This window comes from Xiphophorus couchianus, chromosome 3, assembly GCF_001444195.1.
Source record: "Xiphophorus couchianus chromosome 3, X_couchianus-1.0, whole genome shotgun sequence".
Lineage (NCBI taxonomy): Eukaryota > Metazoa > Chordata > Actinopteri > Cyprinodontiformes > Poeciliidae > Xiphophorus > Xiphophorus couchianus.
The window spans coordinates 17,293,734-17,320,020 of NC_040230.1; the positions used below are offsets into that span (position 1 = coordinate 17,293,734).

Genomic DNA, 26,287 nt, shown 5'->3' on the forward strand with positions numbered 1-26,287 from the left:
CTATTTTTTGTACATAGTAGTTGTATGGAGGCAGTCAATCAAAACTTTTGATTGAGTGACTGTATCAAAAAGGTTTCTGATACAGTTAGATTAGGTTTTAAAAAAATACAGCCAGAGGTGCTTCAAAAACATCCAATGTCAAAGACCTGAAATGTTCATTCTTCTTTTCTTCTTTGTTCCTTTAGATTCTGTTCTAGGACCAGTTCAGTTCACAATTATACGACTAATGTTACATTTTCTTTACACAACTTTAATTTTCATGTTTACTTCTGTATTATTGTGAGAAATCCATTAAATCTTCCATTCAAAATCTGAAAGTTTTATTTAATTTCCTGAAATACGCCTAAAAGACATACGTCTCTTTCATTCACACTGATAACACTGGAATTGACAATACAATACAAAGCATTTGGGTTGATGAAAAGTACAGCAATACTTTGTTTAAACTGATACATGAATTAGCTTTTGTGTTGAGAAATAGACTCAGTTTTACATTTTTCTCAAAAATAAGAAATAACAACAGTTACTGTGGTGTTATTTTTATAACTAAATCATAGATGCTATTAACCACTCTGCTTTAAGATTCATCACTAAAGAAGGCTATGAAACACCAATGCAGTGTATTATATCAAAAAAATATATTTTTAATTGTTTTAATGTTTCTTTTAAAGCTTTTTCAAAAAATCTGAAACCTCCTTTCATTTCCTTATTGCGCTTATAGTTCAGAAGCTCATCAATTCTAGTTTTTGCATTTTCCTCGAGAACAAATGAGAATGAAGACTGCGAAGAGACTAAAACAGAAAAAGTTCTTGTTTCAGAAGTTTCAGTAGTAATTATAGGTTTTGTCTTTGTCCAAATAGCATACTGCTAGAGGGAGGAGGACTATATACTACATGAGGTATGTGTGTCCTCTGTTTACATTGACGATTATAGAGTAGAGACTAAAACAAGACAAGCTTGGAGATTTAACATCATATCACAGAACACATATTTTCATAGTTTAGTGAATCAGCCTTTAATATCTCCTCTACACAAAAAAAGAGTCCATTTTATTGGATAGTCGTGCAGAGATTTGGCCCACAAGTGTTGAGTGACTGCAGCCAGTGACCGTGGGTTTTCTTGTTTCTCTCTGGTCATTTTGTTGTCTGCTGCCAACCATTTCTCTAAATATAAACCAACTTAATTACCTTTCCTCACTACTGACTCTGTTTAAACAGGCTGCCTTAATGTGATCTTCGCATTCTCACTGAAGATCCATTCTCCCCTCGTCCAGGTTTCTGAGTCTGTCCCTGTTTAATTTTTTTTGTTGTTCTTGTTGTTGATCAGATGTAATTATTAAGGAATGTTAACTAAGCTGTAATTATAACTTCATTTTCTAGCCAGCTAAAGAACTGCACATTCCACCGTGACAATATTTAATAGGAATGCTATTATACACACTGACCTGAGCCGCTGCTCCTGTGCTAATGTCTTCCTTTCTTTTTCTGTTTGAAAAGCAGCAGAATAAGCTGAAACCCTGGTCCATTTGTATTGTGGTGACAAAGGGAGACCATTGAGGCAAGAGGGCTGGCGGGGAGCTGCTAGATGGAGGCAGGGGGTGCCGAGGGTTTTATGTGTGGGGGAGTTTGGAGAAGAGTTGGTCAGAGTCTGATGCACACTCATTGTTTGAATGTTGGGGCTTGGAAGCAGCAGGCTGTGTGTGAGTATTTTATGAATGATGAGCTGCAAGTTGCTGCATTTGTCTAGCTGGAGGAGGCTTCAGTAGTAGAGCAGGAGCGGCAGCAGTAGCAGGGCGGGGGAAGTTGTTTTGGGAGAGGAAGGGAGGGTGAGTGACGGGGAAGCCAGCTCTCTGCCTCTCTCACGCTCTGGAGTTTAGTTAGTCTGCTCCAGTCGCCGACTGCACAGCACGCTGAAGGAGAGACAGAAAGTGGCAGGCAGGGGGGGTGGAAAAAATGGAGCTGGACCTGGACCAGTTGATATCATGAAAGTGGAGGATCAGATCAGCAACTCGGAGTTGACCACATTATTTATTGATGTTTTGGATCTTCTTCTGGTGCCAAAATGCTGTCACAGGGCAAAATGCACCCCAGGGCAAAGTCCCGCAGCTGTGATAACTACCTGAGTATTAAGGTATGAGCTTCAAAAGTCTTTTATATCACAATAATTCTCTTTTGGGTATATTGTTTCATTTTCATTCTGTCAACTGAAAACAAAACTTTTTTGGGAAATGTCTGATTACGACAACCTATGCGTATGATTGTAGACATTCCACAGATAGATGTTTTTGATATAGCAGTGCACAAGCAGCTAATATTATGACTGCAAGGGCTGTAGACAAAACATACCTTTCGACTTTTTGTACATGCAATACGTGAAGCAGAAAAAAGCGCAGCAGTGTGTCTGATTTTGAGTTACTTTATTGTCCAGTACACATGAATATCCCTTTAATTTGATCTAATATCTGTTGAATAGTAGCTTTAAACATGTTTTAGTGCTTAGATGAGCCTTATTTCACCTTTTTGAAACTATACAAAGTCAGTCAGTCCTACATTTGTTTTCTCTGTGAGATGCTCCTCTTTTATCAGCCTCTCAATTGTTTTTGGAGTGCACACTTTCTATATTTACCCTGCTAAGTACCAGCAGAGTGTGTTAGCTCCCTTTGTCTCTGCTGCCCCTGCGCCGTTAAAGAGACCTCCATTCATTATTAGACCTCTTTGAAGGAATTCAATTTTTTCAAAGACATCCAAGAAAACTTTAAGAATGTGTGTTTTCAGGATGTTAATAACATCAATAGGGGTCTGCTGGGATTGTGCGCTCAGCGTGGGGACAATATCCTGTCAGTGCTGTTTACATCCTGTTGGAAAAAGTCATTAGATCCATGCTGAAGATATAAGTCAACTCTTTCTGATAAATTCTGTGGGAACTTTTTGGGAAAAGTACCTCAATCAATTTACATCAGTCTGATGACTACTCAAACCACTTTTCACTTTTCCTCATGTTGTCTTACTAAACTGTTCACTCTGAGATGGAAGGAAGATAATAAATGGTGTTGAATATTTCCTAAAAATAGAAATATGAAAACAGTGCAATGCACCCCCACAGCATGATTCTACCATCACCATGTTTTTAGGAATATTAATACATTTGTAAGACTCACTTATCTGTTTAAGATTAGCCAAACCTTTCCCTACTGCCTCTCTTTTCCTGACCGTCCCTCATCAGATGAGATTTCCACTGATGCAGATCTAGAAGCTGAATCCAGCTGCTCAAAGCGGGGGTCTAACCTCGCTCCTTTGTTGGCATCCTGGCACCTGGCAGAGTGGGGCATGTCTGAGCAACCTGCCGCCTTTCATTCACTCTGCTGCCTTCAAGGGATGTTAGCAGGTTGGTTAGTGAGCAGCCTGTATGGGGGCTTCTGGGCTCTCCTGTTTCACTCCCCCGGTGACTTCATGCTCCACTGGAGTCCTGGTAGGCAACGTCTTTTGTGTCCGTGACCCACTAAATGCGTCGGTGACCACCTCTGTCCCTCTGACTCTCTGTGTCTCTCTCTTTTAGCAGCCTCACTGACGCACTCTTTTGTGCTGGTTTTGAATCTTCATTCATTTTAAAGTCATGAAGTACGCTAAAATAACTTTATTTAATTTAAACCAAATAAAACCTCAGTTTCAATTTCCCCTTCAAGTTTTCCCGTTTCATCCCTCACTCTGTGTGTTCACCTTGCGAACAGCTGTTTTCACCCACCACTCAGACGAAACCATCCCACCTGGAACTCAAACCCGACAATTACCACCTCGGCCCTTCCATCAACATAACCAGCCGTTTTACAAAGACCTGGCATCAAAAAGGGTGGGACTTCCCACTTTGCTTCCATCCTGGCTAAAGCTCTGAAGCCAGACACACAAAACTGCATTCCTCTGTGGCTCGGAGCGAATGGGAAGTCCAGCTTTGGTGGTTTGGCTTAGTCCTCCAGCTGATATATGCAGATGTGTTTTTTTTGGAGCAGACAGTATTCTCAGGTGGTGCTTGTGTCCAAAGAGCCTGAAATTTCTCATGAACTCTGAACTATATTATCCCAGAGGAATAAGATAATGCAAATTGTGCATTATCTTTGTGCCATTTTGTTGCAACGCCATTGCGCCGGGTCAGATGGAGAGCCACTCCTGCAAGATGAGCTGTCTTTGAACTGCAATTGAACTCAAATCTCTGCTCTGTTAGGTAATTGCTCTTCAAAGCCCTGCTTGTGTCACTGGCAAGTTTTTGCTATGCCTTTGAAACCTGAACACAAACTCGCCAGTCAGTCCTAGCAAGGGCTTTCCTCCCATTGTTAGCGCTCCTCTAATAAAACACCGCCTTATTCTTCTCCCCTTAGGCGCAACAGTGACTAATGACTAATGCCTAGAGAAATGTTTGTCTCAACCAAAGCAATGTCTGACTGCTAATGGAAGTGGGCGTTTTTGTTTCTGGGCACCAACACTGTACAGCACATGCCACTTAGAGACTAGGAGTGCACAATGAATGCCTTGTTGCGGGGTCGCAGCTTGTATCCAAATGAGCTGAATTGTACTCACACTAATTCATGATGGAAAGCTGCTCAGATGAACCGGACAGTTCCTGTAAAAGGGTGAAACATAGGCTGTCCTACAGGTTGAAACTCTAAAGGGTGTCTCTTAATTTCCACATGGCATTTTATGCATGTATATTGTCATGTAAATGTAGCATAGATCTTCTAAAGAAAGGAGCATAACAAGCCATAAACCCTGCATTCTTCAACGCGCTACACGGCTGTTATGGTGCCTCAACTTTCCCTGCCATTCGGCTGTATATCTGGATGCTTATCGTTGAAGACAGATGTCTTTATTCCACTGTTGTGTTCCACTCAGGAAGGACAGATAGCTGGGCGATGTTTGGCCTTGGCTGTGACTAATCAGAGGAAGGGCACAGCTTCAACCGCAAAAGCAACCTACACTGCAGGTCAACCTCATTGCAGGACCTCAGTATTCTCAGATGTCCGCACCGTCAGACACGTTGTAGCCAACAGCGTTGGACATTTTCCCCTCTGTCGGTGGCGGATGGTGGTTGGGGAGGTCATGTGCGAGTCAAATAATGTGTGATGACTTTGTTGTTATTACAGAATTACAACCCTGCCTAAAACATCTGACCAGTCTGGACTTTCCAGTTTGGTTGTTTGTGTGTGATGGAGGTGATGTCACTTTGACCAGGTGTTTCCCGTCGCTAGGATGCGCTAACATCCTGACTCTTCTGCTAATCCTGCACAGGGACTCACGTGCTTACAGATGAATGCTTAGCTGAATTTATCTGCTCTGTGTAGATAAAATGCTGTGCAAAAATTTTAACTCACACTTAATTTCTAATATGTTTGCTGCCAAGGAGGCAAACGATAATTCCCCAGGTTTTTTGATGGTCTTTCGAGAGTTTTCATTGTTTTTTTTATTTTAACCTGCAATGTAAGGGTATGCCATACCAAAGCCTTTATTTGTCTCTCTCAAAGTAATTATAATTTCCTCCAAGCTATGGTGTTGTGATGTATATTGTTGCCTCAGTTTTAATCATGCGTTTTAACCTGGTTTAGTTTGGTTGCCATTAGATTATAAAGCATTTCTCCACCAGGGTTTGGTTGATTTTAGCCAAATAAAATGCTGTATTTGGAGTAAAATGCTTCTGTCTTGCAATTGTACTGCTTAGCCTTGAGAATACAGCAGATTGTTTCACATGCAGTACATTCCTGCAGTACCTTTCTTCTGATTGATACATTTGTGCAGTTATATCATTTTGGTCCATTGTAATATCGCTGGAAAAAAAGGTAAAAGATAAAGTACGCAAATGTGGAAATGTTAAAAATAAACCCAACAGGAACAGCTGAACTTTATTTCGGGTTAATCAGAACCATTGATTGTAGTTGTCCAAATATTTCGTATGTCAGATGGAACACGTTTAGATGATGATCAAATTTTTTGCATGACAAAAATCTGTGCAAACAGCATTGTTCACCTCAGTACATGCCTTGGAAAATCATATTTTTCTGATTTGTGCTTCCCGTTTTCCCTCAGGACGCAGAGTCCTTGGATAACTGCATCCAGAGCACCTTGTCTGCACTCTACCGTCCCTTCAGTGCCACCGCCTCTACCGTGCTGTGGCAGCTCTTCAGCGTGGTGGAGAGGCAGTACCGTGGAGACGGCCTCCGCTGCCTCATCGACTTCTTGCTTCCTGCCAAGAGGATCCTGCAGATCGTCCAAAAGGAGAGCTGCGTGAGTGCTTCACTGGACACGGTCAAATTGAGGAATCTGGGAGTGCCTGCTGGGATTTATTTTAGCCTCCATTTTGGGGCACAATGTAGTTAGAATATTTACTGCAGGTTTGATGAAACCAGGTTTCTTCCTAACTTTTGTAGGGAATATGAAACTTGAGAGAAAGGGCATTCAACAATACAGTTGAGGCTAAAAGGTTTTATTGAATAGTGAAAGTAGCTCTGAGAAAGAGTTGATTAATGACTTCAAAAAGAAATAGATTTTTTTTTCAGGGAAACAAAGGAAAAGGGGTACAAAGTGAAACTCAATATTTCTTTTTCTCTCGAGTTAGGACTCTTAAGACCAAAGCACTGAAACTTTATTCCTCTGTATTCAACTCTCTGCTGATTACACTGTGACGATAGCCACAGAGCAATAGCCTCACATAAGCCTGGCCCCTGAGAACAGATCGCTGTGCATGAGAGTCTTTGTACTGCAAGCAATATGAGAGCTTTCAGGGGGAGATCACCTCCTCAGTCTTTCCCTCGGTTTTCATAAGAAGTGAAAGAAACCAACCCTTGAGCGTTGAATCTTTAGGTCTGTTTTTTTTCTGTTAATGCTGTCACAGCAGAGATTTGTGTTGTGGTTGCTGCGAAACCAGGCCTGATCAGACAGGATTTTTTTGTCTTAAGTTGAATGATCCCTGTGAGTGAGTCATCCAGAACATACTGTAAAAGCTTGTCTCGCCATTACAGTTAAACATGTGTTTGAGCTGCTTTGCACATGTAAGTTGAAGTGAGACCAAGTGCTGGGAGACATAAAACATGAACGATAATAATACGTTTTGGTAAATCTAAAATTAATTGATGTCTCTTCGTTCTTTTAGGTAAAGTTCAGAGGTCTGCTGTTTTATCACGAAGGATGGCCTCTCTGCATTCACGAGAAAGTCGTCCTGCAACTTGCACCGCTGCATAAGGTTCGACTAAAGCAAGGAGACTTCTACTTCCAGATCGTTCCTTTGGGGCGCAAAGCTGCGAAGCTGGTGATAAAATGCCTGTCTGCCAGCGGGCAGGCCATCGCAGAGATCCCTATTCCAGAGAGCATGTATGGCAGCATCTTCACGGCTGAGTTGCTGCAGAATGTGACACGAGATCGAAACCTGCACCCTCTACAGAACTGCCTGCTCACCAGTGGTACGGCCGTGTACAAGACACCGTGGAAGAACGTGGTCAACCCGCTGTTTGTCAGCAGCACGGCGGACGCCATCATGCAAGCTCGCTGCAGCAGCAGAGGCAGCTTCAGGGGTCACCTGAGCACCTGCAGCACCAGCGGCTCCACCGGGACGCTGGACAGCCACCGCAGCTCCAGAGAGTCCCTGGTCTCTCTGGGAGCTGACTCCATCTTCTCTGAGCCCACCTCCCCAAAGACAAACCACAAGGACTCAAGTGGTGAAAACCAACGTGTTTGTAGGGACAAAACAGTAGCACCAATCATTACAATAGAGGGACATGTAGAGGAGTTTGGTAAAGAAACAGGAGATGAGGATGCTGGTGGAAGAAAAAGAGAATCAGGGTCGAATAGGTTCTCTTTTGATACGGATCTCAGTACTCCAGACCTTCGTCGCCGCCCAAGAGACTCTGTTGGATCAAATGGAAGCAGCAGGAGACGTTTCAGGGAATCCTACATGGAGGCCCTGCAGAATCCAATGACCCTGGGGTCCAGCTCTGAATCCATTCTGGAAGAAAGCCCTGAACATGGCACTGGCTCGAGAGAGCGAGCCGTTACACCGGGTAGCAGCCCCGACACCCGCGCCTCTCCCAGAGAACATTTAACCTGGAAGTTTGGCAGTCGGAGTTGGCTCAGTAGCGACGACTCCAGGCCCAACACACCCCTGTTCTACCTGCAGAAGGGGCTACGGAGCGCCGAGAGGCGGTCAGACAGGCGCTCCAAGTCGCTGGAGAGGACTAACAAGGCAGGCCAGGTAAAAGGCCACCGAGAGCGATCCTCCTCTGGAGGCTCAACGAGCGTGTCTCCCAAAAAATTGATGAACGGTTACACGCTCCGCTTTGGGAAACTGGATGTGGAGGCTGTGTTTAATGGAAATGAGAAGAGGAGCAGCAAAGAGGACTCGGGTATGTCCTGGTGCAGCAATTATTAACCTCATGACATAAAATCCCAATAATACACATTGAATGTCGCACTTATAATGTGCCCCAATCTGGTGTAAATAAGATACTATATAAAACATGACCTAGCGACACAAAATGTATTAAGGCTGCTCTACTTCTTTACCCGTTTAGTTGTTTTTAGCTGTAAAACACAACAGCTGCTGAACCTTCTGTTAAAGCAAGTAACTGAATGCTAAATGTGTTTTTCAGGAAACCTTAGAAAAATTATGAGGTAAATTTTCATGTACAGTTATCTAACAAATTAAGTTTACCACAAGTTTATTACATAACAGTAATTATGGTGGGTGATATGTTCCTTCATTGTCATTTTTATTGTACTTCTAGCTATCATCACATACGCCTTGCTTTTACAGTAAATATTTCTGTTCTGAAATGTGCATTAATCCCTGACAAGAAAATTGTCCTAAAATGACAATGCCTCACGTAACTATTCCTCAAATCTGTGTAATCGTTTTCAACTAAGAAATAATGCATTTGTGACCTAAATGAAGGGATTTAGTTTCTCTTTTTCAAATTCTCATGACTGCTTGACAAGTTTTGCTTTCTCTAACGTTATTTGGATTATGATGACTTATCACTCATCAAGTAATGCCCTCTGCGCTTGACAAACCTCAAACTAATAGCAGGGTGTGCAGTAATGCCCTGCAGCAGGACCAGTCGCAACAGTTCATCCAATGGCTGGTTCTCTAGTCGGAGTAGAGGCAGCTTATGTATCTTAGGCTTTAATGTCTCATTAATGAGTGATTGCCTTTTTTAAACCCCACGCTATGTGTTCTTTGGCTCATTCAGGGAGGCATGTATGGCCCTACCCTGGAAAAAAAAACGTTTGAGCTCAAGCCTGTGTTTTCTTTCCCGCCATTAGTCTGTTTTGTTTTCTGTTGGTCTGCAATGGGTGGCACAGGAAAACAGAGATGTGAGGGTCCCACCTCGGAAATCGTGCTGTTTTTAAATTATGCTGGGTCTTCCGTGAATTGTGAGCGTGCACTGAAAACTGTGTGTGTTCTGCTAAATATCTGGATGCGACCAGGAATATTGCTGAGAGAGACATTTCCTGATGAAAGAATAACTGTCGATCATCTAAAACACTGTAGTAAAAGCACATCACTCTTGCCGAGATCGTATTTCAGCGTTTGCAGAGCCAGTTTTCTCACAGTGGTAATTCAAAGCCTACAAAAGATCCTGTAAACCCTGTAAACTGACCGTAGGGACCCCTGCATCCCACAATGAGATGAAGCTGCAATGCTATTCGGGTTGCCGGGGGATGAACTGATCCCAGATAGGTTCCCTCTTTTACAAAAGTTTCCTTTGTGAGTCAAACAGTCACTGGGGATCCAGGGAAAGAAAATGCTTTCAAACCATGGTGATGTTGAGAAACATTACCTGTATTGACTACTTCTTGTTTTGAAAAGAAAAACCCAGCCAGATGCTGAATCTCTCATAATGACAGGAAATATTTGCAATTCTTGAACTCAGTTTTTATCTCGACTGCAACAAGCTATGCAGATTTAGGATCACCTTTTGCCTAAAAACACAAGATGATACAAGGGCGGCTTTCCTTTACGTCGGTCACTTCCTCTCGAAACAAAATATTTTAGGAAATGTGCTGCAAACACAAGCCTGGTGACACAGTCGCACAGGAAATGCACAAACTGTTTAAAGACAATAGAGGCTGATCATGGAGGGTTTACTGTCACGCAGCACAACAGGACAACACTAGAGGCCTCAGTCTGGTTAAAAAGACAACAGTTAACAGTCATCTTTTAAATCACTGACAAAGACAAGCAGAGCTACCCACAGAGTGGGTGCAGCACTTTATTAGTAATGGTTTGATGACATATGTGTAAACAATTACTTGAATTTTCAAGTTTGGTTTACACCAAGGTTTACACTAGTTACTGGTATCAAGACACACCCAGGTTTTTAAAAAGTTACTGTTTCAAAATTGAGCAACTTTTTTTTCATATTGCACACTCAAAAATCCACAGTGACCAGAGTTTTCTCTTGCTGTGCAGCACTTCTGAGTTCCCTCTGAACTTCCTACTTACAACCTCTCCGAAGGTTAAATTTTCAGCCAATCACAAAGTAGTAGTCTGACACCAAAAGAAAAGAAAAAGGGGTTTTCAGAGACTGTGTGATGCCTGATGGGTTGAGAACAAGGTTAATAAAATGTATGAAAAATCACAAAAACATTAAACATGCAATTATTCAGTAGATTCACTTAGTTTGGCTAATTAAATAAAATTTACACACCAACATCGGAGAACTTGAGTCACTTGTGTTAAAACAACAGAAATGTTTAATTATAATAAATCCGTGTAGAAATTTGATGTACAGTATTTGTTTTATTACTGATTAACTTATTTCTCAACAACAATTCTTGTGTTTTGATGTTAGTATCCTTTAGTAAAGTACCCAGGAGTGTGTTTGCAGTCTGTTTGCTCCCTCTGGAAATGAATTAAGGCTGTGATGTGTGGAATCACTTGGGAATGTTAGACCATCATTCCTGTAAACAGAGCCTCCGGGTTGACTGGGTTGAACAGGCGGAGGTAAAAATATGAAAGTCTAACAACACCAGACTCACCTGTGACTCAGAAAAACCACACATCTGGTCTCATTGATGACTCAGGGTGAACGCACTGATAGATAACATCTAATTCTCCACAAATAACCACTTCTTCCATGGTACAAGGGATAGTAAAAAGGGAAGCCTCTAATTTAGTTCTATAGTTGAACACTGGTAAACCTCTCTAAGGAACCTATCAGAGCTGTGCTTACAGTTTGTACTTTTCTTTACAGGTCAACGTACCGACAGCGTTAGCAGTGACATCAGACGGCACAAAACAAATGTTGAAGAATCACACAGTCCCAAAGATGAAAATGGGATTACCCTAAATCCAGGTTCTGCTCAGAAATCTTCCTGTGACTATAATCCGGCCTTTCCCAAATTGATGTCAGAAATCAATCAAGAGCTGCTCACCTCAAGGGCTGTGATCTTAGCAGGTAGGAAACTCTGAGTATCCAGTGAGCTCGTCTCACATGTACCGTGCTGTTCAAATGCCGACTTGTATTTCTTTAAATTAATTTGACTGCATTAGTTAGGCTTCTTTTATTTTTTTCATTTCTTCTTTTTTGTTCTTTCTGAAGACCTTTTAAAAATTTCCTTTAGATTTTTTTTGTTTTTATGTGGTCCAATACCTGAGCATTTTTAATTCAATACATTATTTAACCAATTAGCCATTAAGGATTAAGGCCTGTATTTAAAATCATTTAAATCAGTGAAGCATCAACATGCAACAGACAATAAAAAGGAATCCATTTAAAATCATGCTTTTTGGCACTTTGTGACTACTAGCAAGTGAAAATACACTATTTGCTCCAACTATTTTTGTTACTTCGCACCAATAAAGTTATTCCCAAATAACTTTTGGGAAACCGGACTTACAGGGCATAACGATCTGAATGTGCTATTGTTACACACAAAATCAATATTGTTCAGGTTTTTGAACGCAAGACCGGATTTTGATAGTCGAAGCCTTGTCTTGGATGTACTGGACTCTGGACCAGTCAACCTCACAGCACATCCTTTTTAAAATCCAACTTAATCTGAAACTGCTGGCCGCATTCAAATGTAATGAATTACCTTTTCAATGAAAAAAAAAACTTTCATGTTGCTATCTGTGCTCCTATGTGCTGAAGATGAGAAAACAAGAGGAAGACACATGTTCCACTGGAAATATTATGCTGCTTTAAGACTTCAAGGGATTTTATTGTGATTTCTTGCAGTAAATTAAAAATATTGCATAATTACAAGCAAGATGAGAAATGTTAATTTACATTTTTTACAAATAAAAATCTTTACATGGTGGCTTGCCCTTGTGTTCAACCCCTAGCACATACATTTCACTGCAATTACCACTGCAAGCTGGATTTCACAACTTCTAATAGGTTTAATAACATTCCTGTATTGAGCTCCATCTATCTGTCTTCCTGTCAATTCAGATTAGGCTCTAAGTCCCATATGAGGAAATCCTTCCCACAGCATGATGCCACCACCAACATGTTTCACCATAGGGAGGATGTAATCCATGGGATGTAGGGTGTTCTCTTTAACTGATCAAATTTAACATCATTTGATTACCTAACCCTGCTTTTTGCTGACTTGTCTTGTGTGTCCCTTTCCCTTCATGGTGCTATTTGTTCACTAATGTTTTTCTAACAGACCATTAAGATCTTCACAGAACAGCTTTTTTAGGTTAAATGACATATAGGGGAACTCTATGGACTAGTTAAATGCAATTGAATTTGTAGCATCAGAATAAAGGAGATTGGATGCAAATATGTGTCACAGTTATTTTTGAAAAATCATTTTCATTACACTGTAATCACATGAAATCCCAACAAAATGCGCTGCGATGCATTTTCTCTGTTCCAGGAAACCGAGACCGTGGAGGGAGACCGGTGCTTCAGGTGTGCACCAGAGCCGAGGTGTGGGCGCTTGACACATGCAGAGTCAGCGATGTAACGTGTTTACTGGGCTACTACCACTCAACTCTGAGGTATGTGTCACGTGTTCAGGATTATGCACCATTAAACACAACCAAATTGGAATAGTAACTACAAATGATGAACATAAGTGATCTTTGCACTTGTCATTTCACAATCTGTACAAACTGGTTCTTTAAAGCAGCATATTTGAAAATTTATTTCATGAAAGGAGTATGCACTTTTACCCAAACATGTCTGCTACTGGAGATGTCTATAATACCTACATTCAGCATTCCTCCACACAGAGAACATTGTGCATGTCTTTGATGTTAGTCAAGCAAACATAAAATGTCTCTAAACCCAGCACAAGATAATCACATATAAAGGGGGTTTGCTCCCTTAGAATAGAGAGTATTAATTTCTGTGTAACTGCATGCAATCATGTGCTGGCTCAAGGCAGCACACTAACCGTAACTCTCTGGTTGTAGGAAAGAAAGGCGTGATCAAGGTCTGGCTGTTATAATAGACAGCAGAAAACAGCAGCCTGTCCCAACTCTGTTGTCATCTCTGTTTGAATTTCAGGTGAGCCCGCTGTGGAAAGTATGTAATTACCCTCCAACACACCCAACGGCTTTTTTTTTTTCTCTCCGCCTTGCTAAAAAAGTCTGTAATGTTATGTCTCCGCACCAGAGCTATGATATGTCTCATTCCTTACACGTTTGCAATTGTTCTGCCTCTCGGACTCCGACACCGTGTGGTTTGTGTTTATGTTTTGTGTTTTTTTTTGTTTGCTTTTTTTTGAGGAGGCACACCTTAAAGAGTATAGTGCCTGCACTTCCAAGGCATATTTTAAAAAATGCCTGACCTCAGGGCTCCCGCACCGAGGCCTGTCTTTACTTGTCTGTTTTTAACCACCAGCTGGGAGCTGGTTGGCTGCTAAAGCCAAACGATACATATCATCATGCTATGGTTAAGCTTTTCTCTATGTGATGTAAGATTGTCTTTTTTTTCTCTCATTGTGAGACACTTATATGGGAACATAATGCATTGTTTTCAATTGGAGTTTTTCCTTGATTTTCTCAGGCTTTAGTACCAAATGCACTTTATTCAATCCTGTTCTTGGTGGACAAAGATGGATCAGCCAAACTGGACAGGGATTTTGGCGTACAGGTAAAAGTGACGTCTAATAGTTTTACTTATTTATACGTCTGAAAGATATCCGGTTGTTTCTCATTCATCTTTTCACTACATGATCTGATGACTGAGATTAGCTACGTGCAGGAATTGACCTGCAGGCATTTAAATCTGCTTTTCCTCCGAGGCGAGACTAGCAGCATGGTCTTGACTCAGACGTTTAGTTTTTTCTTTCCTCCTTGGCACAGATTGAGACGCTTTCATCCCTGAAGGCACTGCTGAAGCACATCGACCAAACCCAGCTGACACGGGACCTGGAGGGCACCTATCATTACGACCACAACCACTGGATCAGCTTCAGACAAGTGCGTCTGACGCAGGCACCTTTTCTGTTGCCAGAATCATAAATACATCTGTTAACCCAGTTTTACAAGGCTCGAGAAGCTTTAAAAAAAGTTTTCTTTTTGGTTGTTAGCATTATTTAGTTTTTTATTGCAAATAAAAATACAAAGGAAGATCATTGTAATGTTGCAAACAATTATAGGGAAAAGCCTGCGAGCTTGTTGAAGCATGATTGGTTTCACGTGTGGCAATAGTTTCGTTTTGACTGTGGTAATGCTGTTAATCCATGGCTGTCTCGGTTTGTTTTCTTTTCTGTTCCCTGCAGAAAATTGAGCCCTTTGCCAGCAGCTGCAGTGCAGCCATCAGCTTCCTCCAGGAGTCCATCAGGACTCTGAGTGTTTCTGGAGACCTCAAGACCTCTCAGGTAAAGCACTCACTTAAATACAATAAAAAGCTTTGTGTGTGAGAGACATCTGGGAATTCCCTAAGGGGACAAATTGGGATGTTTTTCTTAACCCTGACTTTATTATTTACACAGTGCCATGCAAAAGTATTCCCGCTTTTTGCACCTAAAATGGTGGTTTTACAAAGTATTGATTCGTAAGCTAAATAAAAAATGCACACCACACTTGTCAGATTTTTATTAGGAAATAACTGACAACCATGTTACTCCCCTATTACTTCACTATTATGAACGACTTAGTGTAAGTCTATCTGGTAAAATCCCAACAAAATGTAGAGAAGTTTGTGTTTGTATCAGTAAATGTGAAAACGTTCTGACCGATACTTTGTGAAATTCGTTAATTTGCCACTCAGGAGGTGTCTGAGGTGTTGGAACAGCAGAGGCATCTCATGAAGAGTGTACTAGACGACACCCATCTGAACAGACTGCGTCTGGAAGGAGGAACTGTTCTCGCTCGCATCAGGAAGGAGGAGGCGTGTGAGAATGAAAACTACAGGTACAATTAGACGACAACTTGGGACCCGTGACGTGAAAATGTAAATTACCAACTGTAGTGATTTTGCTTTTCAGAGATGCAATTGAGATGTTGAATGCACTCTACAACCAAGTAGATGAAGAGGTTCATAAACTGGTAATCCTGTCCAACAAGTCGCAGAAAGAGTTGGAGGATCTGCTGGAGCTTCACAAGTTTGAGGAGCAGACACAACAGGTGAGTTCAGATTCAGACATCCCTTTCCACCAGATCCTTATATAATGTTTGCTGTTGATAACAAAACTACTTGGATGATCATTGTGTTTTTCTTTCTAGATAAAGCGCTGGTTTAGCGTAGAGGGAGAGAAGCATCTTCTACCTCTGGAAGCTGTAACTTTGTCTACGGACAAAATAAAAGAGATGAAGGAGAGTTTGGAGCAGTTTCTGGAGGAGTCAGCGGTAAATAAAAACTACAAAAAAACAACCTCTGCATGGTTCTGTTGAATCATGTTGTGGTAGACATGAGGAGTCAGTATCTTTTCTACAGTATAAGGAAAATAAACGCTTAAAGGCTAAAACCTATTCCAGTTTTCCTCCCATTCAGAGAAGCCTTTAGCTTAACACGTCCGTGCAAATTTTTTACCAATTCTCCAATTCTGTTGCCTGCTGCATGTAGTATACTGACTACTCATGTCTTTTCATTGAAAGCCCACCTGAAAAATCCAAACTATCTCTTACAGGCTGTTCTGAGACACGTCATTCTCATGCATTCTCTTTTCCTGACAGTTCCAGACGAGGCTCCTAAAACAGAATCCCAGCTCCCCTCCAGAATCGGCTGCTTGCAACTTTAAACAACGTCTGGGGTCCATCTTAAGCAGAGTACAGGAGAGGAAGGCTAAGTTAGAAGTCCTAACAAACCTGTACGAGTTCTATGACTCGGTGAGTTTCAGAAATCATTTTTAAATTCTGCCTAAAGTCAAGTGATGTGTTAGTTGTTTTTTTTTCTAGACATACAATTTTAAGAAAATATATTCATATTTAATTCACTATGCATTGCTATGAAAAGTATACAGAATTTTTTCTTGTTTTTTCCTCATTTTTGTCACAGTTACATGTTTCAAATTATCAAATCAATATCAGCCATTAGTAATTTGAATAAACCCAAAATGCAGCTTTCAGCTTATGCTTTTGTTCTACAAGTGAAATGCTTTCCCTCACATGTTTAGGCGCAGCAGTGGATAGAGCACTGTCAGGATTATTTCCACCAGCTGAGTTTGGACGGCCCCGATCAGACATTTTCACCGTCTGTGGTGAAAATCCTGCAGGATTACTGCACGGAAGCATCTAAATTCTCCATGGACAACTTCAGTACTCTCAACAACATGGTGCTCTTGCTGGAGTGCCCCCAGCAGCTGCAGCAGTGGAACTCCATGTGGCACAAATGCCAGCAGACCAAACGGCAGCTGGAAGCGACGTTGGCTCGAGCCTCGTTGTCAGACCAGAACCCTAGTGCTGTCGGCACCGGGGATTCCTTACTGGCTGCAGAAAGCTGTGTGGTGCCCCTAGAACTTCCCAGAGCTAATGGATGTCTGCACTTACCTGGAGCTATTACCTCACTTACATTTGAGGACAGCAAGAGTCTCTCTGCTGAACCTTTTTCGAGGAGCCCCTCCGGCTCCATCTCATCTCCATCGCACTTCACGTTCCCCGTGGACAGAGAAGACAAGCTGGGGCAGAGCTCATGCACTCTCGATGACACGGACAGCGACTGCACCATCGACTCCACCCTCTCCTGCCACTCTGAGCCAGTGTACTCCAAGGCCACTCGGCTTCGAAAGCACCCGATGAAGAAGATCATGAAGAAGACCATGAGCTACGAGCTGACCCCGAGGGACGGCGGCCACTCAGACATCAGCCACGTTCACGGCTACACGGGGGTCTACATCAAGGGCTTGGAGGTTGCCAATAATGTGTCAGCAGAGAAGAAGCTGCTGAGGCCTGATGTGACCAGTCCCGTTCTGGGACGCAGCCGCAGCCTGTCCACACCTTCAAGGACACACAACAGACGCAGTGAAGGAGATGGCAAGAAACAGAGCAGGTGACGGTTTAACCCAGTTATTCTGCCAATAACTTCACATTAACAGTAAGTTGCATTATGTGCTTATCATTCACATGTTTGTGTTTCCCAGTAAAGTTCAGCACATCATGGATGAAATGATTTCCACAGAGAGGGAGTACGTTCGCTCTCTCAGCTACATCATTGAGCACTATTTCCCCGAGATGGAGCGTCTTGACTTGCCGCAGGACCTGCGAGGGAAGCGCAGCATCATTTTTGGGAACTTGGAAAAACTGTGGGACTTCCACAGCCAGTACTTCCTGAAGGAGCTGGAGGCCAGCGCTCACTCTCCGCTGAGCATCAGCAGCTGTTTCCTGCGACATGTAAGTGGAGGTCTCTGTAAAAGTGCCCTGAGTGAGAATGAGATGTAAATCAAGTCAAAGCTCTCTTAACATAGATGAAAATCTTAGGAAATAGATGTATCAGCAACTGAAAGCTGAAATCTGTCAAAAATACACCAGCATACTATACTACTGGTGTATAAGCAAAATAAATAAATTATATCACATATGAATAAGAAAGTTTTATAGCAATTTATCATATATAATTTAAAGAGGTTGAAATATAGAAATTAAATTACATTTTTATTATTATTTCAGTTTATGTGCTTGGTTTTTATTTTTCAATTAATTGAATCAGTATGTCATGTTCTTTGTTTTTCTATTAATTGTGATCCTTATTTCATTTTTTATAATTTATTATTATTTTATTTCCCACATTTATTTGCATGTTTTTTTCTGCCTAGTTGTTTATCCTTATCTCAGTTTTACATTTTTCCAACATTTGTCAGGCTTTATGTTTTCCATTATCTTTTCTTTCTACAATTCTTTTACGTTTATAGCTTTAATTAATAATTAAAATTTAGAGGTTCTGTGTTTTTATTTCTACTTTTAAAATTCTGCTTAAGGCATCACTGAATTTAAGTATGTAATTAGAAATAGTTTCTAATTTTTCTATAATTCATGTGCCTCCCAGTATACTCTGAGGTCTGAGGTCCTGGTCTTTTAATGTGTTTGTCAGCTGAAATGACAGCATGCTCTGTGATGTAGACGTTGTGGTAACTGATTCACGTTGGGTGCAGGAGGATCAGTTTGGAATGTACGCTCTGTACAGCAAGAATAAGCCGCAGTCAGACGCTCTGCTCAGCAGCCATGGCCATGAGTTCTTTAAGGTGCGTTTAAAACTGCTCTGGTCACATTCCTCGCGGCCCCAGAGTTGAGCAACAGGTCACATCACCAGAAACCTGTTGATAAAAAAGTTTGAACTGCCTTCCTCTATCTGTTTGTCTAGAATAAGCAGCTGGAGCTGGGAGACAAGATGGATTTGGCGTCCTACCTGCTGAAGCCCATTCAGAGGATGAGCAAATACGCACTGCTGCTCAAAGACCTGATAAAGGAGTGCAGCTACTCTCAGGAGCAGGAGCTGAGTGACCTTCGCACTGCTGAGGAGATGGTGAGGTTTCAGCTTCGCCACGGGAACGACCTGCTGGCGATGGATGCAATCCGTGGCTGCGATGTGAGTACCTGGGGAATTCGATCACATCTCTATAACTAAGGTGACTGAGGGGTCATCAGAGCTATTTTCTGAAATGGAAGTCATCTTGTTTTCATCCTATGAGGAACTGCATTGTTCTCTGTGACGCATGTGAGCGGCCATGTTTCCTCTCCAGGTGAACCTGAAAGAGCAGGGTCAGCTCCGCTGCCAGGATGAGTTCATCGTTTGGTGTGGACGCAGGAAATACCTTCGCCACGTCTTCTTGTTTGAGGACCTCATCCTCTTCAGCAAGACCAAGAAAATAGAGGGAGGATACGACATTTACATCTACAAGCAGTCCTTCAAAGTAAGATTTCCGGGTTTTTCAAATGTATTTCTGTCATTGTTTACTGACTTGAGTTAAACTTTTCTGTGTTTTCCTTTGCAGACAGCAGAAATAGGTATGACGGAAAATGTTGGTGACAGCGGCCTTCGCTTTGAGATCTGGTTCCGTCGGAGGAAGTCCCAGGACACGTTTATACTCCAGGCCAGCTCGGCTGAGGTCAAGGCAGTGTGGACGGCTATTATTGGGAAGATCCTGTGGAGGCAGGCCCTCAGAAACAGAGGTGGGTTAAAAAGTCAAATAAAAAGTGTCCATACAGCACAAAATCTGTGACTATTTTTATACCGATTTGCTAAAAAAAAGTAAAAAATATTGCTAAGTTGTTCACCATGACTAGATAATGTTAGGAGAAGACAGTGGATTTGTTCCCACCAATGACAATGATGTGAAAAAAGCTTTTTCTGTCCTAGCATCACAAGCTGTAAACATGTTTTACTGAACTCTTCATGTGCAATAATGTCAAATTCCTTCTGCAACAAACCCTCCAAAAAGGCTCAGAGTGAAACAATGCATCTCATGTCACTGTTATGTAAGGCAGAGGATGTGTCATGCTGTGGACCTTAGAGTTCCATTACTGTTTTCTTTTTTATTTCATTCAGACAATAATAAATATGAATAATTCACTTAACAACTAAAATAAATGCTTGAAAGGGAGCAAAAAGTATAAACTTAAGTAACTTTTAACTTATATATTTCTTATGTATACTTATGGATTGCATGACCTCTTGTGACCTCTGCCAGAAAAAAAGGAAAATGGGTTTTCATTTGGTTGTTCAGCAGGATGATAATTCAAAACATATCATCGTATTATATTTCTATACTTCATTTTTAACTGCATCCAAGTTATTCTTCCATCCAACATGGATTCATTTCATCTTTTCCAATTTGTATTTCTTGTGCTAAGATCATTTATATTCTTGGAGTATATTTTAACTTTCATACAGATGTCTCAAGAAATAATTTAGAATTCCTGTGATGGTGACCTGATTCTTTTCAGGTGAAAATAATATAAAATTTTTGTTTTTTGTTTTTGTTTTATTCACTGTAGAGCTGCGTATGCAGGAGATGGTTTCCATGGGGATTGGTAATAAACCTTTCATGGACATAAAGCCCAGTGATGCAGCCATCAGTGATAGAGCCATTGACTTCATCATGAAGGGGACAGGTGAGCTGTGCTCTTCTAATCTGATTTTACTCATCTTACTTTTTCATTTGAAGCCTTAAAGGTACCGTTTAGATTTTTCCAAGGACAGGTTCTGTAGATAAGGTGTGAGTGGTCAACATTTTATCCACACTATCCGTCTTATTCAGATAACGTAATTTTTAACCAGTCAAAAGAAATGTGTAAAGGAAATGTGTAAAAATGTAAAACAAATCAAACATTTGAGAATTAATGTTTTTAACACCCAGTTACTCTCTGGCAAGCTACAGAACAGCTGCATCAAAAATCATAAAGTTTAAACTTTTTTTTTTTTTTACTAAAGCCAAATCCAAATTATTTTTAAAAACATTACCTAATTCATGTCAGAAAATTAGTTTCCTTTCTCAACACTGGAAATTACTTTTGCCTTTTCAATTCAGGCATCGTCTCTGTTCTCTTTTCTACCCACAGAGTGTCGGACGCGGGCGTCCATCGCGGTGTCGTCGTTCGAGCACTGCGCTGCGTTTAAGAGGCCCCACTCCACCATCTCCAACAGCAGCACCTCCTCCTCCAGCAGCCAGTCGTCCTCCTCCCTGCTGGGCTCCCTCAACCTCCATCTGTACTCCTCGCCGTCTCACCCTCACCCATACCTGTACCCGATGGGCAGCGTGGCGTCCTTCGCCCAGTGGCCGTATGACTGCATAGAGGAGGACGAGCTGGAGCAGGACGTCGTGAGCAGCAGGCCCTCCATGAGTCAGTGGCAACTTGATTTGAACGTTTAGATAAATAGTTTAAAGTTAGAGTTTAGAAGGTATTACAGTGCTCATATTTTTTTATTATTATTTCCGATGTACTTTTTCTTCTCTCTTTTTTTTTAACTCTCAAAGCATTTGCTGAAAAATTGACAGGATAAAAGTACGATAATGTTTTTCAGATTTTTGTTCTCCAAAGTGTCTTTTTTGGTGCTACCACTAGGAGCTGCCAAACGCAAACACATGCCGAAGCTTTAGCTCCATCGCTGTCCATGTGAAACATGAAAACTTTTGCCTTCAAATATTTTATACTTTCTTTCTTGAATAACCTTCTCTGTGTGTTTCTGTGCCAGTTACTGAGAGCTCAGAGACGTCCTCCTCCCAGTGCAACTCCAGTGACAGCGTAACAGGGCTGAGCACCCTCACCATCCCTGGACCTCCCAGCGTCATCATGGAGACGTTTAACAACAACAACAACGAGTCGCCTGATTTCCTCTGCTCCTCCACGCCTCCTCCCTCCATCACCTCCATGCCGATGTTCCATAAAGATGAAGACCTCCTGCCGCAGGGCACCAAGTTCATCACAGCAGTAAGTGTCCGTCTGATTGTTGTTTTTTAGGTCTTTTTATCTGAAGTCACACTCTGTGCTGCAGATGAGCACATTTCTCCGGGGATTTCTTTTCTAGCGGTGCTCTTGGAATCATGTCTTCTGACTTGCTCCAGTCCAAAGAAACATTTTTGCCCCTGGTGCTACTAAATAAAATTTGTCTAGAGCTGGAAAACCTACATGAGGCTTAGAGGAAAAATTTGCTTATTGAGTTTTAGGAATATCTGATATTTAAAATGTGTCCAATTTTACTTCTCCTTTAGATTTTGAACAAAAATTGTTACTGAAAGATAATGAAAAGCTTATGTAACCTTATTTTCTCATTTTTGGCCAAAATAAAGCCACAATGTGGAGCCTGATCAGTCGCAATCTGCTCTGGAGATCTGCTGAAGTGGCTGAAGTGTAATACAGTTTGATGAAAGTGTTGATCCAGCATTTTTCAGAAATCTTCTTTACAGTCAGATGAGGATAAATTATCCAAGTTTGTGAATACATGGGAATTTTTGTCACACATTCATGTTCTTTATTTTTGCAATTTTTTGTAGCATTCTGGTCATTCAAGGTTCATTTTATGATTCTTTCAAATGAAGATCCAGAGTTTGCAGAAGAGCAGACAGTTAAATGACACTGCAAGTCATGTCATCAATTTTTGGCCATTTGTGTTTTCTGGTAGATGTTTTGCTTTTAAGAGCTACAAAAAAAGTCAGAAGAAAAAACAGAGGAGAGCTTTCAGTATTTTAACATTTAACAAAACTAAAGATGACATTGTTTGGATGCAGCCACTGATAACAGCCGGAATATGACTCAGAGTCAGAGCCTTCTTTTTACCCCGTAACCAAGGCTACAAACCATTATCATATTCAGGGATTTTAAATTAAGGCTTTTATTGATGTTTTTGAATTGTTCCTTTTTTTCAAGGACTGATTGTAGCAAACTATAAAGGACTTTAAAAGTGAGAATTGGATGCAGTTGAAATTTATTGTTGTTTATATTACTAATACTAATAATAATTACAATAATAATTATTATTACAATATAATAATTATTATATTATAATAATAGATTATTATTATAATAATAATATAATAATAATAATTATTATTATTTTTTTTTATTTTTAATCATTTGACAAGTTTATACTTACTGTTTTGCGTTGTTATTAAAATAACTAGCTCTACTGTAAATGAATTTCTCGCCTGGAGGTTTATATTGGGGCTTTAGATTCTTGTTGAGGCTTTAGATTCTCACACCACTTCTATTTTCATTGCTGTTCTGCTTTTACCAGAGAGCAGCCACTCATGTCGCGGTCGGCCTCTCCACAGTAGTCTGACTGGTGAGGGTTAGCCCTGTAAGTAACCTCAGTCACAGCAGTGGACATTTTTGTTCTATTTCCATCCACATTAACTCCTGAACTGAGTACTAATCTAAGTAAAAGTGTTTTTGTTTTTTTTGTGTCGATGTTCGTGTTGCATGATGGTGTGTACAGATGGATTCAGCAGACTCTTCCTCTGTCTGGCTGTGTGTTCCTGTAAGCGTCTGGCTTTCTGCTGCCTCATTCTTCTGTTTTTATCTGTGGACCCAACATCAGGGGGAAAACACAACCCACGAAAGACGCTCATGTTCTGCATGTTTGGACACACGCATGCTGTCGTGCATCTGTGTTTTATGGCCTTGCAGTGCATATGAATGTATTGTTTTTGAATAAAACCATTCAACCTGTTCAGCCGACTGCTGTAGGAATAAAAATGAATTCTAGTAGGGCATTAAGAACAATATATGTATTTTTAAAAAATAGCTAACTTCTCTGTCTTTGCCCTGATTTAAATACACAAATATCATTATATTGATTTTTATTTTGTTGTACTAATTCAAAATTTCTTCTTACTGTTTAGGCATATATTTGTATTGTGTTAGTTTTTTTGTTTGTTTTTTTTTTTAATTTTATTTTCATCCTTGATCTCCTTACCAATTAAAAATATACCATGCACTCCTTGACATTCTTATTTTTATACACTTATAAACTAAAGCAAAATTCAAATGTGAATGCAAGCAACTAGATCTTTTTAAAATAGTATTTAAATCAAAAGTAAAGAGCAGAAATAAAGAGATTATCGAACTGAAGGAGGTTCAAAAGGTAGCAGTTTGCGTGAACATTTGAGAATTCCTGAGTGTAGTGAAAAGCGCTTTGAGACAAGATAAAACGCCTTACAAGTGCCTTACATTTTCCATTTAAATTAATTTCAAGCAAAATAAAAATCTATTATTATATATTATTATTATTATTCCAGAATTGTCTAAAGCTGTTTATTGTTGCAAGGTAACACAGAAACTAGTACTTATCTCTAGAGGAGAAAGCTTTATGATTATTACTTTTATTAATAATAATATTATGTAACTAATACTTTTTATGCACAACCTCAATATTTTAGTGACACTCACACATCACATTACCTTGTAAAGGACTGTTTGACGAAATATTTCCCTTCCAAAAACGCTGCTTTGTCCTTGTTTAGCATGTCCAGCGTTGCATGTTCACTTAAGTAGAAGTTTTACTGCTGCGATGTGTGTATTTTTGATGTATAGTCATTGAAGCTATTTATGTTTCTTTTCTGTCTTTTTTTTGCAGTTGTGAACTTTTCAAGTCGTACAGCAAATTTCACACAAGAGAAAAAGAAGATGAAAATAAGAACGTCTTGATTTTTGGAGCACTAAGACTTGGATTAAACTGAAACAGAAAAATAGCATTTTATGACAATACTGTAACTCACTTAGACTAACACATGCTGTTATGTTTCTGTCTGTGTCATGGTACGTCAGAGGTCTGTACATTTGATTCAATGAGATAGTTATGTGTTTATATTGTAGATGTATTTTGCAAATAAAGTAGTAGACACTTTCAGACAGTGCTGCGTTGTATTCCCGTGACTTCTGAGTTACACATTTGTACAGATTAATAAAAAGTTTAAAGCTGTTTCTGCTTTTATTCCTCCAACACATTAAAGATTGCCGCTGAAGCTTTTTATTTTTATTTTTATTTTTTGGCTAATAAAGATAGAAGTGTGAATGTGCGAATATACCTCAGAACAAGTGACACAAATATTTCCACTACTGGAGTGTGAACTCAAAACCGCACAGAGCCCTCTGCGTACAGACACAATGCAAAAGGAGACCCGATATCACCGTTACTCAAAGAGATACAGAGTTAAAATGTGGTTTATGCTCTCATATGAGGGAAACTGACGTTTGGTTACCGCAGCTCTTGCGATTTTGCAGTCCATGTCAAAGCATCAGACGCAGACCACAGCCCGGGCTGCGCTGCAGGGGCTTTTGCTCTAGCACAGGCAACAGAGTCAAAGCCACACATGTAAGCATAAAAGGTGTCACTGTCTCCTCTAAAAGCGTGCAGTTCCACAGTTCTCTGTGCACAAATAGCGTCACTGTACCACGATTAGTTTAAACAATACGAGCAGTTTAATCATTTTGCCTTTTTCTCTTTGAAGAACCAGAAGCAGAGGATTGCAGAGAGGAAAACCTCCAGGCCCAACACGCACAGCCCCATCACTTCAATCTGTCACAAACAAAAAACATCATTAATAAACAATATTGTCACAATGGAAATATTTATGTGAGCTTCTGCTGATAAATGTATTGGGATCAGTTTTGGTGTTACTCTTACTCTCAAAAACGGATCATTTTCTTGATTCCACCGAGCCAGGTCGACACTTATCAGAATTGCACCAATAATGGCTACAACAATGCAGCCACAGTTAACTGCAATTGACACCTGTAATGGCAAAAAGTCATGCATAGTTTTTTTTTTTTTTTTTTTTTATATAGATAACTACTGTTGCTTAAAAAAGTTGTTAAAGTCTCACCATCAGCAACGCTGGATATTTGAACAACAAGTTGGAAACAAGTCCGGCTATTACAAACTGTAAGAACGGAGAATGTAGACGTCAGACTTCCTTTTATTGCTACATATTTTTAAAATGATTTAGTGCTGGTTGGAGCAACGACTTACAAGGGCTCCGGTCAGCTGTGAGACTCTGAAAAGACAGAAAAGGGACTGGTCCATTTTCTGAGTTGCAGCAAAGAGCATGCCCACTGCGACACTGAAGGTGCCGCTCATTATCTGCAGAGACTGAGAGAAAAAGGTTGAAAGTAAAAAAAGAAAAAAAAGATGTGTCAGCTAAGGCGCTAAGAGGTTGTATATGAGATCGGGTTGAAGATAAAGTAGATAACTGCAAGTAATACTATTAATAACATTGATTTGCGCAGATGGGTTACTTCAGTGGAAAAATGCTCAGTTTTTAAGGAACAGGCAGTTTTGATGCAAGCAGTAGGAGACGTGTTTAATTTAGATGTGCAATAAGAAATGGAAAATAATATTCTCTGTTATCTGGCAAGCAATAAATAACCTTGTGATCTTTATTAGAGGTGGTAAGTAAAAACAATGTGCTCATTA

The 26,287-nt window shown here is 40.4% G+C and overlaps 1 protein-coding gene across 2 annotated transcripts; it reads left to right on the forward strand.

Moving 5' to 3' along the window:
* The first annotated feature begins 1,867 nt into the window (after positions 1-1,867).
* On the forward strand, positions 1,868-24,793 carry plekhg4b (pleckstrin homology domain containing, family G (with RhoGef domain) member 4B). Of its 2 annotated transcripts, XM_028012810.1 has the most exons (24): positions 2,062-2,130; positions 6,069-6,266; positions 7,132-8,377; positions 11,231-11,434; positions 12,867-12,990; positions 13,408-13,501; positions 14,003-14,089; positions 14,302-14,418; positions 14,721-14,819; positions 15,212-15,354; positions 15,429-15,567; positions 15,667-15,789; positions 16,117-16,269; positions 16,557-17,428; positions 17,520-17,769; positions 18,528-18,617; positions 18,737-18,961; positions 19,116-19,286; positions 19,368-19,545; positions 20,371-20,487; positions 20,935-21,216; positions 21,569-21,804; positions 23,108-23,170; positions 24,449-24,793. In XM_028012810.1, exons 1-23 carry the CDS (start codon positions 2,062-2,064, stop codon positions 23,150-23,152), a joined length of 5,262 nt encoding a protein of 1,753 aa, XP_027868611.1. In that variant the 3' UTR covers positions 23,153-23,170; positions 24,449-24,793. The 2 variants fall into 2 exon arrangements, with proteins under 2 accessions (XP_027868612.1, XP_027868611.1); XM_028012811.1 differs by lacking the exon at positions 23,108-23,170 and having other exon boundaries at positions 1,868-2,130.
* Positions 24,794-26,287: the final 1,494 nt, after the last annotated feature.